Source organism: Dasypus novemcinctus, chromosome 7 (assembly GCF_030445035.2).
Source record: "Dasypus novemcinctus isolate mDasNov1 chromosome 7, mDasNov1.1.hap2, whole genome shotgun sequence".
Taxonomy (NCBI): domain Eukaryota; kingdom Metazoa; phylum Chordata; class Mammalia; order Cingulata; family Dasypodidae; genus Dasypus; species Dasypus novemcinctus.
Genome location: NC_080679.1, coordinates 21,374,232 through 21,392,746, shown reverse-complemented (window position 1 = coordinate 21,392,746; position 18,515 = coordinate 21,374,232). Strand labels below are relative to the sequence as shown.

General features: G+C 45.1%; 1 protein-coding gene across 1 annotated transcript in view; it reads left to right on the top strand.

Moving 5' to 3' along the window:
- Window positions 1-2,145: 2,145 nt before the first annotated feature.
- The window catches only part of SGPP2 (sphingosine-1-phosphate phosphatase 2), a 136,720-nt gene continuing 120,350 nt past the window's right edge, over window positions 2,146-18,515 (top strand). Inside the window, exon 1 of the mRNA XM_004453104.5 lies at window positions 2,146-2,705. Coding sequence (XP_004453161.1) covers window positions 2,487-2,705 — 219 coding nt within the window. The 5' untranslated portion in view covers window positions 2,146-2,486. The remainder of the gene's footprint in view (window positions 2,706-18,515) is intronic.

Here is an 18,515-nt window from a genome sequence, read left to right as displayed (position 1 = left end):
GATGAAGGAACAATAAGATGAAAAGAACCTGAGTCCCTGAGTAGAGCCACGGAGCCAAGCCTCCCACCAACCTGAACTGCTTACCTTAAACTGTTATATGAGAGAGAGATAAACGTGTATGTTCTTTAAACCATTGCTTTGTGGTGGTGGGGGTGGGGCTGTGTGTCTTTGTTACAGCAGCTAACCTTTAACACATCAATCACTCTTTTAAAATGTGTCACTTAGTAATTATTATATATATACCACTGTGCAAAATATAGTTAATGAGATTTCTGTCCTGGAAAAAAAGTATAATAGTAAAATTCATTTTACAGTGTTAAACTGTTAAAGAACTATAGGCTATTTCTCCAGTCTCAGGAATTTTGTATGACGTTAGGCTACCATTTAACATCTTTGAACTGCTAGAGTGAACCTTCAGCCCATTTCTCAAAGATGTTTATTTCTGTTAGACTGGGAAATTTATGTTCAGAACATCAACACGAGCCTTAGAAGAAAGCACACCTATCCCTGTCCAGAAGCAACCCACTCCTGTGTCAATCACCACGTTCAGAGGCTGTCTTGAAGATTCTCTCCTAATTGGCTCCAGGACAATATATATTGTGATGGCTGTCTCACCAGGTGGTTTATAGAATTTATCTAACAATTTTCATAAGAACCTTATAAGAAAGACAGGAAATGAGAATTATCATTTCGTAACAGGAAAAAACTGAAGCATACAATGCCTTACCCAGGTGACAACATGAATCACTGGCAGTTGGATTCAGCATCTGGTCATAAAGGAGATAAAATGCACTCTCTGAAAATACAATTCCTTTGACGTTATATTTATGCTAGGTGTGCCATAGTGTGTTTTGCATTTTTTTTTAAACTGAGAGAAAGGACATCTGAAACACTGATTGTGGGGGCTACATCACTCAAATGACTTCATGGGATAACATTTAACACATAAACAGCAGCAGCAACAACAACAAAAAAACAGGTTCCCAAATACTATGATGCCTGCTTTTAAAATGAAGCAACAGGGTTTGTTTGAGGAGTTTGTAAATGACAGTGAATAATGCTGGGGAGAAGAGCCATCTGCTTCCTGGGCTGGATATCTCTGGGCAGGGTGTGGCATCCTGTGCTTCCTCTGTAACTTAAATAGGAAAATGGTAGATCCCCAGAGTGTCCTTGTGTTCACAGCCATCTAGATCTTGCTCTTCAGGCACTGGCTGGGAAGCAAGGAGAGAGACCAAATCTTTCTGGAAAGTTACATCCTTAAAGACTTCCTGACATCAAAGGACAAGTGAAAAAACAAGGTAGTGGCAGATGTTCACTGACAGCCAATTGTGCAACTCAATACTCGGTCAACTTTGTGCAGGAACTAGGAAGTCCAGGGCCGACTGTTGCAAATTGAAGTTGGAGGATTGAATTGTACTTTTTTGTAGGCTGAACAGGTGCTCCTAATTTGCCTGTTGCCTCTCACTCCCTGTGGGAAAGTGCTGAGGCCTCCTGCAGGATGTCACGCTCCAGGAGGATGGGTGTCAGGCTCCAGGAGGGAGACGTAGTGACCCCGAGGAGGGGAAAACCCAGGCCAACCAGCAGGAAGTGCCCTTTGCTGCGCTGAGCAGGTGCGGGTGCTGTGAGATGTGAAATCCTCCTCCCAGCTCTCAGTGCCTTGTTCTCTTAAGCCTAGAGGTCCCAAAAGGGACTGGTCCTGTCTTCCCAGTCTCATTGCTTCACAGGAGATATGGCTGAGCCATGTCTTCACCTTTCTCAATGCTTAAGCCAAGAAAAAGCGCATCTCTTCCTCCAACCGTCTAGAAGTGTTCTCCAGTTGTGAAATCACAGGGCAGTGAACAAGCTGCGGAGGATGACTCGAGACCCCACTTTGAACCTCCTCAGTTCTTGAGCAAAGAGGAAGTTTGGCCTCCGGGGAGATGTTGCAACAAGCAGAATTTGGCAAGAATTTGAGGATTTTCCCTAGGGTGCTTCTTCTACAATTCTTGCGGGAAGTGGGTAATGGCAGAGGTAGGAAACTGGGTGTGGAGAGCTTGGCGGGAATCCAATTTCACCTCCGGTTCAAGAATGAACTCAGATCAGCTGGTGCTTAGCAGGTCCACATTAGGTGGCCTGTCTGCGCCAGCCGGAAGGGAGTGGGGGCGTGGCCGCTCGGATTGAAGCGCAGTGTAGACACCTGTGCACCTTGGCCCGGTTCCGAGCGGGTCAGAAGGAAGGAGGATTGGGTGCCTGGGGTCCCTGGAGCGCGCCGAGATTGCAGGATGTAAAAAAGAGGGGAGGCGTGCAGGGCGCAAGGTGGAGGCGGACACCTGGGCGCTGGCGCGGGGCGGGCGCTAGGACCCGAGCGGCGCACCTGTGGGCTGGCGCCCTGGTCCCGCCTTTCCTCTGTCCGGGGTGCGGACCCGGCGAGTGCAAGTGCAAGTGCGCGGGTGAAGGCGCGAGCAGCCAGCAGCAGCCCGCGCGGCGGATCGCGGCTCCGGCTCACCATGGCGGAGCTGCTGCGGAGCCTGCGGGATTCCCATCTCGTCGCTCGCTTCCAGCGCCGCTGCGGGCTCTTCCCGGCGCCGGACGACGGTCCCCGGGAGAACGGCGCGGGCCTCGCGGAGGACGCGGCGCAGACGCCCGGGGTCGGGAGTCTCCCCGCGGTCAACCGCAAGGGCGGCGGGGGACCGGCCAACGGGCTGCGGAGAGCCGCGGCCCCGCAGGTAACCCCGGGCAGGCGCTCGCGGGGCGGCGGTGGAGGGCAGCGCGGGGACGCGGGGCGGGCTGCGCGGTGCCAGCCGGGCCGAGGACGCGCCATCCTCCGCCACTGCCGGGCCCCCGCCGCTGGGAGGGACCCGACGCGGGAGCTCCTGGCACAGGGCGCCACCCCCTAAAACACGGCCAGGTGGCAGCCAGCTCTCTTTAGTCTTTAAATGCGGTCTATTTAGAGACTTTACACCTTTATACCTTAGTAGTAGTTAAGTAGATACGTTTTTAGGTTTAAGTCTATTTCCCCAAATATGTAAGAGTTACGTAATTGAAAAGAGGAGAAGAGGTGCCCTTGGCACTCTCACCAGAGGCTTCTCAGGGGAGACGTTTGGAGCACTCCACCAGGATTCGCGTTTCCCCCACTGCCCCCCTTTCCCCTGATCCGCACAAACGGGCGTGAGGGAGGGCTTAGCCTGCTTGCCACCGTCTCGCACCCCCAACCCTAAGGACAGAACATCAGGTTTAAATATTGTTCCTAGAGAGATTCATACCCTCCCTGGGCCACCGCCAGGGACGGTGTCCTAAGAGCATCCTGCTCTCCCGCTCCCTCAGTGTTGGGGTCCCTCCTGTCTGTCAGGTCTTTGGTTAGCTGGCGCCGGTGACTTTGAACAGGTGCAGTCGGGAGGGGCGCTCACCAGCTGACAGCTGGGTGCGCGGGTTGGGCTACAGCGCCCGCTGCGAAGGCTGTGGGGAAACCGGGCTCTGCTGTGTCGCAGTGCACTGGAACTCCGGCGGGAGGGGGAGTCGGGCAGGCTGCAGAGGCTTACAACATGCTGGGGCGCTCAGAGCTGGGGTGGGGGAAAGCGGGGGTCGGGGGGGCGGGGTGGTGGTTTCTGCAGCCGCAGATAACCCTGGCGCCTTCAGCAACCGCCTTCCTTTTCCCTGGGAGAGGTAAGACGTGCCCGGAAACGAGGCCAGAGCGGTATATTAAGAAACACAGCTCTTTTTTTTTTTTTTTAATCAGCCACATTTTGTTCTTCCTAGAGGGTTTTGATGACAGGAAAGTGGCATTTATTTGTATATCTGTATCTAGAGGTCTAGATCTAGTAGCTGAGGAGTTTCCAGGATCCTGACTTCTGTGTGGAATGGAATATTGTATAGAATTTGTTTGGGGGTAGCCTGGGTTGAGTTGGGTTGTGTGTTCCACTCCAGAGTAACCTTCCTCTAGAATCTTTTTTCCCCCTCCTTTTGTTGTTCCTCCTTTGTTCCACTTGACATTCTAGTAAATTTTAGATAAGCTTTGAGACTTCCCTGACTTTTTTCTTGCCTTGCCTTAAGATAGGGAGCTGGGCAGTGAAGAAGCAGCAGGCACATGTCTGAAATGTATCATGACATTTTCTGTGCACACACAACAGGTAGATGCATAATCTCTGCTTTCTGCTGCTTCTCCACAAGCTGTTTCCCTAATTCAGGAAGCTTTTCCCCTAGTGCTTTTCAAACTGATTTAAACATTACCGTTGGTCATGTAACTTTAAATCCTGGAGAAGGATGCTTTGCCCTTTAAAAGCCAGGTAAGCAGGTTTCTTGCAGTGAGGTCTTTTTTGCCACATGAAGGGCTTGGCCTGGGCTTTCAGTGAGCCAAATCGTGGGGGATCCCCCATAACACCCAACACAGGACTTCACTCACAGTTGTTCACAAAAAAGAGAACTAAAAATTCAAGAAAAGAAGTCATGGAATGGTAGTATGGCGGAAAAAAGACTTGAGGACCTTTGAGAAAGGAGAGGTTAATGAGTGCTTTCAAAGGTGGATTGGTTAACATTTTCACATTAGGACAATTAATGTTTTACAAATACATATGGAGTTCCCCAAAGAAAACGATGGCATCTCTGCCATTAGAGGACTTTTAGGGGACAGGTGAGAAAACCTCCCTCTGACAGCTGTGCTTCCCCTCCCCTCCAGCCTTTGCCAAGGCCTGACCTCTTTCCCTGTGTCACCCCCACTCATCCATCATTCAGCTCTCAACTCCAAGATCAGTTCCTCCAGAGACACCTTCTCTGACCTCCCAGGCTACTCCTTCTTGGCTGCCTGTGGTTCTTCATTGCAGCGCTTACCACATTGGTGTGGATTTCTGATGATCGTGTCTTCTCTGGTAGACAGTAGGCTCTGAGGATGTGGGACACTTTTCCTTTTTGCTCATTATTTTCACCCGATGGCCTGGCACTGCGCCTGGCACATGGGGGAGTTCTGTAAATTTGGTGGGAAAATGAGGGCAGATTGCAATATGAAGTCAATAGATTTTAATCGAGGAGTGGATATTGAAAATCATATGATTTTCCCACAGAAGCTAGAAGTCAGGACATTGATTTGAAGCCTTTGAACAGTAAAAGAGAAGTTGTTTACTACATCGGAGTGACTTTATATCTCAGTGAACCTAATTTTTCTTGCTACCCACCTTTCCTGTATTTATTTTCATCCTTAAAAGAGGACAAATGCAGAAATGATTGAGTAAGGGCTTCCTCACGAGATTCTCGTAGCACCACCCCTTGCTAGCTTAAAGGGTAACTCCATCTTTTACAAACCAGGGCTGGGCTTGCACAAAGCTCTGTTGAATACCTACAGCTTAGACTACACCTTAGAAATGAGCGGGTAGATAGGAATTTCACAGACAGAAGGTCTGAGTCTTGGAAGGGTTGAGTGATTTGCTGAGGACTTTCCAGGTTTTCATGCAGTCAGGCCCAGATTTTTTTGACCACCATGTCTAAATTTCTATCGTGCAGCGTCCAGGAAAGATTCCAAGGCCCCATTTTCTTTGGCTCCTTGAGAAATTTGGGGCATCATGACTGAGCCAGGTGCAAGGTAGAGATTGGATGGAAAGAGGAGGAACTGCTTTTGCTTGGCAAGGGTAACTCTAGGGGGGCATTCTTGACAGTCACCTTGGGAGTTATTGCCCTGAGTGGAAGGCAGGGGTCCAGGGACTGGGCTAGGGTAAAGGACTGGTCAGGATTATGTTTGGGCTGGGGTAATGCCAGCCTTGGATACAATGGTATTTTGATTTCTGTGGTCTTTGTTTATGGAGTACATTTGCATTAAGTTCAACTTTGCAGTGCCTTTCCCTATGGCTACATTAGATTAGAGACCATCTTTACAAGTTGCACTGTACTCAATGAATGCTTTTTTAAAATAGTTTTTTTTATTATATATTTATTTTTACCTCCCCTTTCCCCCTCCATGGCTCCTTCATCTGTCTGCTCGTCTTTTTTTTTATAAAGATTTATTTTATTTATTTCTCTCCCCTTCTCCCCCCTTGTCTGCTTTCTGTGTCCACTTGCTGTGTGTTCTTCTGTGTCCGCTTGCACCCTTGGCAGCACCAGGAAACTGCATCTCTTTTTTGTTGTGTCATCTTGCTGTGTCAGCTCTCTGTGTGTGCAGTGCCACTCCTGGGTGGGCTGCGCTTTTCTCACGTGGGGTGGCTCTCCTTGCAGGGCATGCTCCTTGCTCATGGGGCACCCCCATGTGGCGCGGCACAGCAGTCCTGGCATGCAGCAACTCTGCATGTGGGCCAGCTCACCACACGGGTCTGGAGGCCCTGGGTATCGAACCTTGGACCCTCCCATATGGTAGGTGGACACGCTTATCAGTTGAGCCACAACTGCTTCCTATCGTCTTTTTTTTTTAATAGGAGACTCTGGGAACTGAACCTGGAACCTTCCGTATGGGAGGCGGGCACCCAATTGCTTGAGACTTATCTGCTCCCCAATAAATGCTTTTTAATTATTGTTTGCTCAGACATATTTCTAAAGTTGGGTTGGGGAAGGGATCAAAGATCGGGCCCTTTTAGAAGTCTTTGCACTCTTAGCTTCTCTCTTGAGACATCTGTGCCCTCCAAGTCTGTTAATCTACAAAACCCTATCCTTGATTTTATTGGTTTGATGAAGTGCAAAGAGCATATTCTAGGAATCAGGAGACCTGGATTCAAGGCCTGGCTCTGCCTCTGTATCATTGTGGACTTCTCTGGGCCTTAGTTTTCTCATCTGCCAAATGAGCAGCTTGGAGAGAACCATGATTTCCATGGTTTAGAGTCACCTAAAGGTACTTTAAAAACAAGAAAAACATGTCCAGGATCTGGGTCTGAAGGGGGACCAGAGAATCTGGCAGATGCACATGGGAAGCTCTGAATTCTCCCTCGGATCTGCCACCCTTACTGTGTTCGGTATGAGGTGGGTGATGGTTGGAGGCAGTGGTAATGCCACCTTGGTGTTTTAGCTTGATTACAATGATACCAACCAAGAGGTCATACTTCAAGTTTTATTCATCTTTAGATGGATGGTCTGAAGTCTGAAATGGCAAAATAAGTCATTTTACAAAGGTACATTTGATCATTAAATTAATGCCCATTATACTACTGCCCAAAGAAAATCACCCAGTAAATGTTTAATCTGATTTTTAATGTTGCTCTATTACCCCATAGCATGGATGTAGTGTAATTTAGTCAGTCTCTTGTTGTGCTTCTAGATTGTTTCCAGTTTTTTTTAGCATTGAAAGTAATAATATCCTTGTGCAAGTATCTTCTCACATATCCCTAATTACTTTTTTTGAATTTTCAGAGTTTCTTACTGGATATAGAGTTTCTGCTGGTTGATAAAAATGTTTCAGTAATGAATGGTGGTGATGGTAGCACAGTACAGTGAATGTAATTAATAATCACTGAATTGTACACTTAAAAGAGGTTAAAGTGGGAAATTTTGAGTTGTATATATGCTGCCACAATAAAAAGGTATTAAAAAACTGTCTAGGTAAGTGGATTTGGCTCAACAGATGGAGCATCTGGCTACCACATGGGAGGTCCAGGGTTCAAACCCAGGACCTCCTGACCCGTGTGGTGAGCTAGACCATGCAGTGCTGATGTGCGCAAGGAGTGCCGTGCCACACAAGGGTGTCCCCTGCATAGGGGAGCCCCACACGCAAGGAGTATGCCCTGTATGGAGAGCTGCCCCGTGTGAAAAAAGCGCAGCCTGCCCAAGAGTGGCACCACACACTGGAGAGCTGACGCAGCAAGATGACACAACAAAAAGAGACAAAGATTCCCAGTGCCGCTGACAAGAATACAAGCAGACACAGAAGAACACACAGCAAATGGACACAGAGAGCAGACACTGGGGGTGGGGGAGAGAAATAAATAAAAAATAAATCTTAAAAAAAAAAATGTCTAGAGAGTAGATGTGGCTCAAGCAGTTGAGTGCCTGCTTCCCATTCCAAGTTCAATCCCCAGCCCCAGTACCTCAAAAAAAACAAAAAACAAAAAAACAAACAAAAAACAACGTCTACACTTGGAATTGCTGGGTGGAAGATATGCATGTATTGTGGCTTTTAACTATGAGCTACTGAGTTGCCTCCCGGAAAAGGTTTACTAGGATAAGCAACTGTAAGTCCAGGTTTCCACACATAATCACTCATGCTAGATATGAACTCTCATTAACCTTTGGAGAAAACAGGACATTTCTGCTTTTATCTTTCTTTTCTTCCACCATTTTCCTCCAATATTCTTCAGTGACTGTGTCTCTGGGACAGCCCTTGGCCTTAGAGATACAAAGATAAATAAGATTCCTTTTGCTCTGGAAAAGCTACAAATGAAAAGGTGCAATGCAAAACAAAACAAGCAAACAAAAACACCCCAAAAAAAACTAGAATAGAAGGATGGAAGGATGAATAAGTGTCTGGGGAAACAATAAAAGGACCAACTCCTTTTCCCTAGAGAAACCTATGGGTCTTAAAGAATCCAAGAGACAAGAATGGGAGAAACTCTTCCCTTTACCAGGGTGTCTCATGTGCTAAGACAGGAAGTCACAGCCCATTTTTGGTGAATGGTGACAAGTTCAGCTTACGTGTGAGAGCTCCAGGAAGAACAAGTGGCCTACTCAAAAAGGGTAACTGAAAGGCATTTAAAGATGGTACCACCTGCAACGGTGTAGGCAGGGATGCCAGAAACCAACATGGGAGATGAAGCATTGGGGGCACACAACCTGGGGCTCCAAAAGTTTTGGGGGAGGGAATAGAGTTCTGGCAACCCAGAACCTAACAAGGACAAAGTTGTCCGCCAGGGGCCCCTGGCAGGAGCTGTGGTCTTTGGTAGAGGAATATAGCCACAGCCGGCAGGAAGTAGTGGGGGAAGTAGATTTTAAACTCATTCTCCATATGCCTTCCCATATCCTGCCTGTGCCTGTTATGAGTGATCTGTGTCCCCTAAAAAGATGTGTTGGAAGTCCTAAGCCCTGGGGCCTGTGAGTGTGATCTTATTTGGCAACAGGGACATTGCAGATGGAATTAGTTATGATGAGGTCATGCTGGAGTAGGGTGAGCCCTTCTGCCAGTATGACTTATGTTCCTATAAGAAGGGGCGGGGACACAGACCCATGTGACGACAGAAGCAGGGAATGGCATGATGTAACTACAAACCGAACACCAAGGATGCTGGCAAGCCCACGAGCTAGAAGAGGCAAGGAAGGGTTCTCCCCTGCAGGATTCAGCAGGAGCACAGCCCTGCCAGCACCTTGCTTTTGTGCTTCAGGCCTCTAGAACTGTGAGACCTTGCATTTCCTGCCTAGTTGGAGGTACTTTGTTATGGCAGCCTGAGGAGATGAAGACCATCTCCCATTGACCGATTGGGCCCAAAGCCAGAAAGCTTGGGAGCCAGCAGTCCTTAGAGGCAGCCACCTGGAGAAGGGTGGAGAATGACCCGGGAAGGACTAGTGGAGAACCTCCAGCACAGCTTATGTAAGACACTGGTGAGGGAACAGTGGCTGGAGTTTGGGGGTGGAGCCTGAGCTTTAGGCTGAAGCTTTAACATGACTTACTGTAGAATCTGGGCTTGATCCTGTAGCTCGGGGGATGGCAAAACAGTTTCATCCCCCATGCCTGGCTGGAATTGGCAACGTGGAGCCCTGCGTCAAAAAAGGGTTGTCAGAGTGCCTGCCTGAGTGCTTTGTGGGAAAGTGTGGGATTGATCGGCAGTGCCTGGGTGGAATGTTGAGGCAGCCCACTGCTGAGGTCTTTAAGGAAATGGTGTCATATTCAGAGGCAACAGAAAAGAACTGACGTGAAAGCAAACCTTAATCTCTTTCGGATTCTTCCATTTTATAGGGCAGATTGTGACACTTTGAACGTCTTCCTCACCCACAGCTGCCTTAGGAGGAAAGAGGCCACCCACGGTTTCTTAACACGTAGATTGCCATGCTTTGTATCAGGGGACCCCATAACTGGCTCCAGCTGATTGGATCAGGGACCAGCACTGAGTCAAAGGCAGCTCAGCATCTTCTGAAGTGGCCTGGCTGGGGAACTCGGTCCAGTCGAATCCTGTGTGTTAGAGAGTGACTAACAGAGAATTTTATTGTTCCCTTCTGGAACCTGACCACAAGACCCAGATGTAGGGATATAAATGGGAGTGATGATGAGCTTTGGAGAGCAAGAGGAGGGTATAAACAGAAGCCTTGAGAGAGAAAGCAATGAGGAAGCAGAAGGCTGGGGTGGGAAGGAGCTGAAAGTCCACAGCAGCAGTGAAAGCGGAAGGAAACCTCCTGAGCGGGGAAAGCTGAGTCTTGATACCATCGACTCCACTGGAGGGGCTGCGGGCTCAGGGGGCAGTTCCCAGCTGTGAAGCTGCCCTTGCTGTTTCTCCTGTAGTCATAGGAGAAGCCCCGCTCACTGGAGGGAACCTGAGTGGGTCATCCCTTGCAATTGGAATGTGCTAGAACTACTGCTTCGCAGAACTTGCTTAAAATTACAGTGAAATGATTATTTCCACCATTTTTATTTAGTTGAAAATGGGGCGGGGGGAGGTAATAGGAAGGAGGGGCCAAAACGGCTCTCGCTTACCTATGTATCCCCATGTGCCCTCAGGAATAAGGCAAGTACTTAGTATTAATACTTCTTGTTGATCGAAGCATGAAGGGTAAGCTAAACTCTCTGTCTTTGGCAGAAATGTGATTTTACCTGCTTATTACCAGGGTAATTTTATCCTCAAAGACTTTACCTAGCTGTGTCCTTATTTAGCTCGATGGTTTTTTTTTCAGTGTTGGCTTCTTCCTTTATATCCAGGAAGCTGATGAAGGGCTTTTTTTTTTTTTTTTTTTTTTTTTTATGAAGGGCTTTGATTAATGAATAACGTTTTCCATTGGTGTGCTTCCTTTTGTTGGACACCATGAAGGGAATTTGGGTATTACTAAGAAGTTGGCGGTGGTGAAACAACTGTTAACCTAAAAGTGTGATTACGTTACTATGTTTTTGGAATGCTGTGGACAGCAAGCCCTGTTCCAACTTTCTTATACTTAACAAAAGTTCATTTTTAAAAGCACTTTCACTTCTGTCATGACAGTTTTTGTTAATGGTTAAATCCTCTATTCTGATAAGATATGACTTGCCTAAGCATGGCGTAGGCAGGCTTCATTTTATCTAGCCCACTTTTCCTTGGGAGAAACCTTTGTTTCCAGGCAACCAGTTTAGACCACTCCTGTCTATCTTAGGAATCTATGAAACTGCTGAAATTTGGGACATCCACTGGCCTTTATTATTCTCCTCACCTGGTGAGGTACTAGCCACAAATTAAGAAAATGAGATTCTGGAAAATCTCATCCAGACTGTTGGGCACATTTTTCTCCCCTCACTCTTGCTTCAGTATGGATTAACTAGCAAAGTATTTCAGAAGGAAAGAAAAATTCCTTAGGCTAGGGCCAGGGTGGTGGAAAGGGCAGCAGTTAACCATCTAAGAGTATGAGGGTGGGCTTGGATATCTCTTGGGGGAAGGGGAGTGTTTGGTTTCCTTGAATTATTTTGAATATTACCCAAAGAAAACTGCTCACTGGCAGTTTTAATAGCTGTTTGTTTGATTAAAAAGAAAGAACAAATACCAGATCCGTGTTGCTTTTGTTAGTGCTGTTTATTTGGTAGCCAAGCCTGGTGGGTGGGGTGGGGGGAATTACCCTGATGAGGAAAGGGGGTTTTCTCTGTCCCTTCTCTGTAATCTCCAGGCTTGTTTTGATTTCTTTAAGTCGCAGAAACTTTGTTTCTGTAGAATTTTATGGGAAACAACCCTTCAAAGCAGGAGTTCCTGTGGGTTAGGTGGCAAAGGGAGTGATTAAGAAAGCCCCTGGGAGAAAAATGTTGGGAGGCCAGGTCTTAATTGGTGAGAAAGGACCTAAATGAACATTTTTTTCACAATTTAAAATAGAAAAAAAGACATTCTTGAAAGGTGACTGAGAAGTTGGCTATGAAGTAGAACATCAAAGATTTTGTTAAAAGCACAAGTGAAAGGAGACTCTGTTAGAAATTGGTGGTTTTTCTTCCCCTTTCTGAATTTTCGATCTTTTGATGATTTTTAGCTAGAAAGATGTCAATTTAAAAAAAATTAATTTTCATAGTTATCAGTTATAAAAGTAATACATGCTTATGTCAGAAATCATGGTGACACCGAAAAGTATAAAGTAGAAAACAAAAATCATATCATAATTTTGCAGTCCAGAGATCAAAATGAGTATTTTGGAGGACTGCTTCCCTTTTTTCTTACACATATGTAGAATATTTAAGTTTTAAACATGATATGTCCATCCTATATTGGATTTTGCTTTTTTCATTTCTCATGTGCATTTCCCACATCACTGAAAACTCTTTATATATGATTTTAATAGTTGCATAATAATTAATCATATGGTTGTATCTTAAACTTTTCAACCATTTCTAATGTATTTAGATCATTTCCATGTTTATCTTTGTACTTCAATTTGAGTCCAAATATTGAATTATTTCCTGAGAACCACAAGACTAGCTTCTTTCAGGCTCTTCACACTTACTGCCAAGTTGCCTTTTGAAAATTGTTTTCTAATTATTGCTCCCAAAAGCAGCCCAATACTGATGATCCATTGTCAACATTAAATATTATCTCTTTTTGTTCTTTTTATTTCTATTTTTTTTAAAAAAGTATGGTATAATTGGCATATGGTAAGTGCACAACTTGATAAATTTGAATATGTCTGCATCCCTGTAAAACTTGATAAATTTGAATATGTCTGCATCCCTGTAACTGCCATTCAGATCAAGATAGAAGGATCTGGAACCATGGAAGGCTCTCTCAGGCTCCTGCTAGACAGTTTCACTCTCATCCCCAGATAACCACTTTTTCTACCTCTATGACCATAGCTTAGTTTTGACTCTTCTTGAACTTCATATAAATAAAGGCCAGCATCAAGTATTATCTTAAAATATATTTCTATCTTTTTAACTTTCATTTTGAAATAATTTCAGGTTTAAAAAATTTGCAAAAATAGAACAAAAACTCCCTATATACTCTTTTTTTTTTTTTTTAAGATTTATTTATTTATGTATTTCTCTCCCCTTCCCCCTGCCCCAGTTGTATATACTCTTGACCCATATTCCCCTAATGTTGGTATCTTACATAACCACAGTACATTTATCAAAATCAGGAAATACTATGCCATCTGTGGACCTACCAAATTTTACCACTTGCCCCACAAATGTCCTTCAGTCTTCTAGATCTCTGCAGAATCACACATTGTCCTTAGTTCTTGTCTCTCTAGTTCAGCCTGGAACTGTTCCACAGTTTTTCTTTCTCTTTTGCCTAACCTTGACGCTTGAAGGATCCAGGCCAGTTTTTCTAAAATATCCCTGTTTGAATTTGTTTGCTATTTCCTCCTGATTAGATTCAGGTTCTGCATTTTTGGTAATAATACCACAAACATGATAGTATGTACTGCTAGGTGCATCATATCAGGAGGCACATGATGTTGACCTAACCCAGTACTGCTGATTTTAACTTTAAACACTCTTAAAGTGGTATCTTCCAGGTTACTCTTTTCCTCCCTGTAATGAAGTATCTTGTGGGCAGATACTCCAAGACTATGTAAATATCTTGTTTCTGAGCATATGTCCATTCACAAATGTTAGCATCCATCAGCAGAGTGCTATTTTTAAAAAAATCATTTTAATTTTGTTTGCTTGTTTTAATCTCTAAAGAAGTTGACCTTTTTTTTTCTTTTTTTGTGTTTGGTCTGGTCATGCACTTTACCCACTTTTTGCCCACTGTGATTTTAGTGTGGGGTTTTTAGTTGTTATTTTTTCTATGGATTTTTAAAAAATAACCTTTAAACTTTAAAAAAAATATATTTATTTATTTCTCTCCCCTTCCCCACCCCAGTTGTCTGTTCTCTGTGTCTATTTGCTGCATGTTCTTCTTTGTCCATTTCTGTTGTCTGCAGCATGGGAATCTGTGTTTCTTTTTGTTGTTTCATCTTGTTGTGTCAGCTCTCGATGTGTGTGGCACCACTCCTGGGCAGGCTGCACTTTCTTTCGCGCTGGTTGGCTCTCCTTATGGTACACTCCTTGCGCGTGGGGCTCCCCTACGCGGGGGACACCCCTGCGTGGCACGGCACTCCTTGCGCGCATCAGCACTGCACATGGGCCAGCTCCACACGGGTCAAGGAGGCCCGGGGTTTGAACTGCGGACCTCCCATGTGGTAGACGGACAACCTAACCACTGGGCCAAGTCCATTTCCTTCTATGGATTTTTAATGGTCTTTTTATTTTTCCTTTGTGCATCAGAGTCTTCCACTATACATTAGCTAACACAGTTCACAACTAATCCTTTTCTGATCTTTCCTTAGAGAAAATATTTGGAGTCTGAAGAAAAGAAAGGAATTAAAAGGGGAGTGACAATTTCCTCCATTTAGCTTTGAGATTAGATAAATCATGCCTGTTTCCCATCTTCCCTGGTATGGCCCATCATTGGTGTCTTGTGAAATGTTTGTGATATTTCTGGAGCTTGGGGCAGGAGCTGGGAATTCTGAAAGCGTTAGGGAAAGCACACATTCCCTGACAGCTTTGACTCAGGAAGGCCAGTGTTTCGCTCCATGCATATTCTCATACTCTGATACTGAAACAGGAGGATGAACTGGTTCTGCCGTGTATTGCGGAGATCCTGGTCTTGGGTCTCCCCCTTCTGGGTGGCCCCTCGGGTGGTTTCAGGACTGCCTTCCTGCCATGTGTTCATTGTCCTCAAATAGCCAGAATGGAAAGACTGTCTCCAATATCTGTTCAATAGTGTATTTCTTTCTAACCTTGACTTTGGAAGAGAAGGAAGTAACATCCATTGATTACTTAATTTTGCCTCTGTCTAAGCCCATCGCGTGCCTCATGTCCTATTTTATTGTCCAAAAATTTTGGCCCTGAAGGAATTGTCTGACTTTTTCTAACATTTTGGGTTATTAGTGGCCTAGCCCTGATTTCTTCCTGCTTATCACTGCTGCAGCTCAAAAGTGAGTCCTTGCCCGATGCGCACAGTCGATCAGCAGACTCTGGGATTTTGAGAGGAGAAAATGTTTATTTAGCAAAGGCTAACCTCTTGAAGATGGGAGGGCAGTCCTCAAATCTGTCTTTCCAAACTGGAGAAACTTTCAGTGTTCAAACAAAGGCAGGCAGGCTGAGGATAATGGGAGAGGATGAGGTTAGAGATGGTCTAATTACTGAACATAAGCTTAGTTGACTTGAAGTTTAAGGTTTAGGCTACTGTGCATGTCATGTCCTTTTTTTTTTTTCCTCTCTTTTTTTTTTTTTAAATGTTACATTAAAAAAATATAAGAGGTCCCCATACACCCCCCACCCCCTCACCTCTCTCCTCCCAAATCAACAACCTCTTTCATCATCGTGGGACATTCATTGCATTTGGTGATTATATTTTGGAGCACTGCTGCACCGCATGGATAATGGTTTACGTTGTAGTTTACACTCTCCCCCAGTCCACCCAGTGGGCCATGGCAGGACATACAGTGTCCAGCATCTGTCACTGCAGTACTACCCAGGACAACTCCAAGTCCTGAGAATGCCCCTACATCATATCTCTTCTTCCCTCTCCCTACCCTGATTAGAACTTTGATTAGAACTTTACTTTAGCAAGATAACTTGGGAACTACGGACGTCAGTTCTGACGGACGTCAGTTCTGAGCTGATTCGTATTAATCAACAAGGGGACTGCAAGCACCACACTTCAAGGGTGCAAAACAAGATAAGGTGATATAAGTGGGGCCAGCCACCAGTTGTCCTGTTACTGTTTAGTTACAGGGTAGAGATTATGTAGTTTCAACACATAACAGCATTAAAGAATCAAGGCATCTGGGTTATACAGTTCAGTAAGTGTGATTTTTACGTTATAATTAGGTAGTTTTCTCCCAAGTTAATTTTTTTTTAAAAACTGTGCATAGCTTTACAGTTGAAGCCTGTTAAGGCTGACCTGGCTGGACTGTTAGAAATAAGCACTAATCTATGGGGTATGTAGGTGAGAATTTCAGAGAAAAGAGAAATGGAAATCTTTGCAACCGAGTCAGGGAGGGAGTTGCTTTGGCAGTGAGGGCGGGGTGCTAGCAATAACGGGTTAGGTTCCACTACATCACCCCGGTCCCATTTCATGGATAGAAATGGACTTTGCACACTCATCCTGAGTACTTCCTGCCACAGACAGGTCTATTGGCAGAGATTATGGTGCCAATTGTTATCATAAGCCCATGAGCCTTATTAATCATTATTTTTTATTTAGAATGATTTATTTTGTAATCAGTGCTGTCTTCTACCTCTCTTAACCCAGGCCCATTGGACTTACTAGATAAGTAATCTGTTACAGGAAAATGTTACTTTTGAAGAGAGAAACTTAGTTATTTGCTATTTATTTATTTATTTATAAAAAGATTTATTTATTATTTTAATCTATCCCTCTGTCTTCCCCATCTAGTTTTCTCACCTGTCTGCTCATTGTTTACTCATCTTCTCCAGGAGGCACTGGGACCAAACCCAGGACCTCCCACGTGGAAGGCAAGCGCCCAATGTCCTGAGCCCCACCCCTGGGCCCTGGTGGCTGCTGGTTGGTGGCATCTCCTTGTTTAGGCATCTGTTCTGTGCTGTGGGGTGTGGGCCTCTAGCTCTTATTGCAGTTGGGGTGGGGTACATTCGTCTAGCTCTCCTTTAGGCGGGGTGCAGATGGGTGCAGGTTCCTAACTCTCCTTTTGATGGGGTGTGGCGTCCAGCTTATTGCCATGGGTGCGGGCGTCTGCTTGTCTTCTTTAGGAGGCACTGGGACCAGAACCTGGTACCTCCCATGTGGTAGGCGGATGCCCAACTGGTTGAGCCACATATACTTCTATTTAATATTTAAAAGTTAACATTAAAGATACATTTATTGTACAACCCAGCAAGCACTCCTGTGTATTTATCCCAGAGATTTGAAAACTTAAGTCCACACAAAAGCCTGTACATGATTTTTCATAGCAGTTTATTTGAAATAGCCTAAACTGGAGACAACCAAAATGTCTCTCGCTAGGTGAGTGGTTAAATAAACTGTGGTGCATCCACACTATGGAATATTACTTAGCAATAAAAAGGAATGCCCTGTTGATACTGCATACAATGGATGAATCTTGAAGGCATTATGCTAATCTCAAAAACCAAGAAAAAAGCCAATCTCCGAAGATGCCGTTCTGTATGATTTGTTTTAGTTTCCCTGGCTGCTAAAACAAATACCTTAGAAAGGGTGGGCTTCACAGCAGGAATTTATTGGCTCAGGGTTTCAGAGGCTGGCTTCCTCCCAGGGTGGTTATCTTCTGCCTGGCGGCAGTTTGCGGGGTTCCTTGGCTTTTCCATCACCCGGCATCACATGCTGTCATCTTCTTTCTCCTCTGGGTCTCATTGATTTTTCTGGCTTCAGCCTGCTCCCTGTAGCTTCCCTTTCTATGTGCAATTTCCTTCGCTAATAAGGACTGCAACCGCATTGGCTCAAGGCCCACCCTCATTTAGTTTCTGCACACTTTGATAAAAGCTTCAAAGGTCCTATTTAGAAATGGGGTACCACCTGCTGGGCCAGGAGTTGGGACCTGAACATGTCCCAACATGTTCAGTCCCCAACATGCGATTCAGTCCCCAACAATTCCAAATTTAGCATTGTTGACTTGACAAAATTATAGAACTGGAAAACAGATCAGTGATTGCCCCTGCCTGGCAAGGATGGTGAGGGTGGATGAGGGAATGTAACCAAGTAGCAGGAAGGAGAGCTTTGTGGTGATGTGGTCGTTATGTATCTTGACTGTGAGTCGTTACAGGAATCTTCAGTTGTATAAAATGGCATTGTATACACACTTCGTGCCAGTGTCAGATGGCTGGTTTTGCTCCTGTGCTGTTGTTAATGTAGGGCGTAACCACTGGGGGACATTGGGACCTCTCTCTACTATCTTTGCAACTTCTTGTGAAGCTGCAATTTTTTTTCAAAAGAAAAAGTTTAAAAAAATCACTACCGTCTTATAAAAACTGGCCCTGGGAACTTTCTCACAACTTTCACTGCTGTTACTCTTTGCATGCTTTGGAGGGACACTCAGCCCACAGCAGCATTTGGTGCTTTTCCCGTGAGGTGCCTCTTGAGCCAGCCTCGCTTCTGTCTCTGGTCACAGAGCAACAAGGGTTGGTTGTAAAGGTCTTCCTTGCTGGCTTCTGCTTCGTGCCCAAAGAGAACACGGAGGAATATCTGTGTGTCGAAAAAGCAACCATTGCTCTTTAGCTTTCTTTTGACTGAGTTGTTTTAGAGCTGTGGGTTTTTTGCTGTGTCTTTAAACCTCTTTGGTTTAGTTTTGTTTTAACCCACTTCAGATTAGTGTTAGAAAGTCAGATTCACACATCCTGTCTTGAGTCTGTCCTCCAGGTATCATTTTTCCCTCAGTTTACAAACACCCCTGAATACTTTTCTTCAGACATAGCATTCCAGAACCTGGTGCTCCCTTGCCTTTCT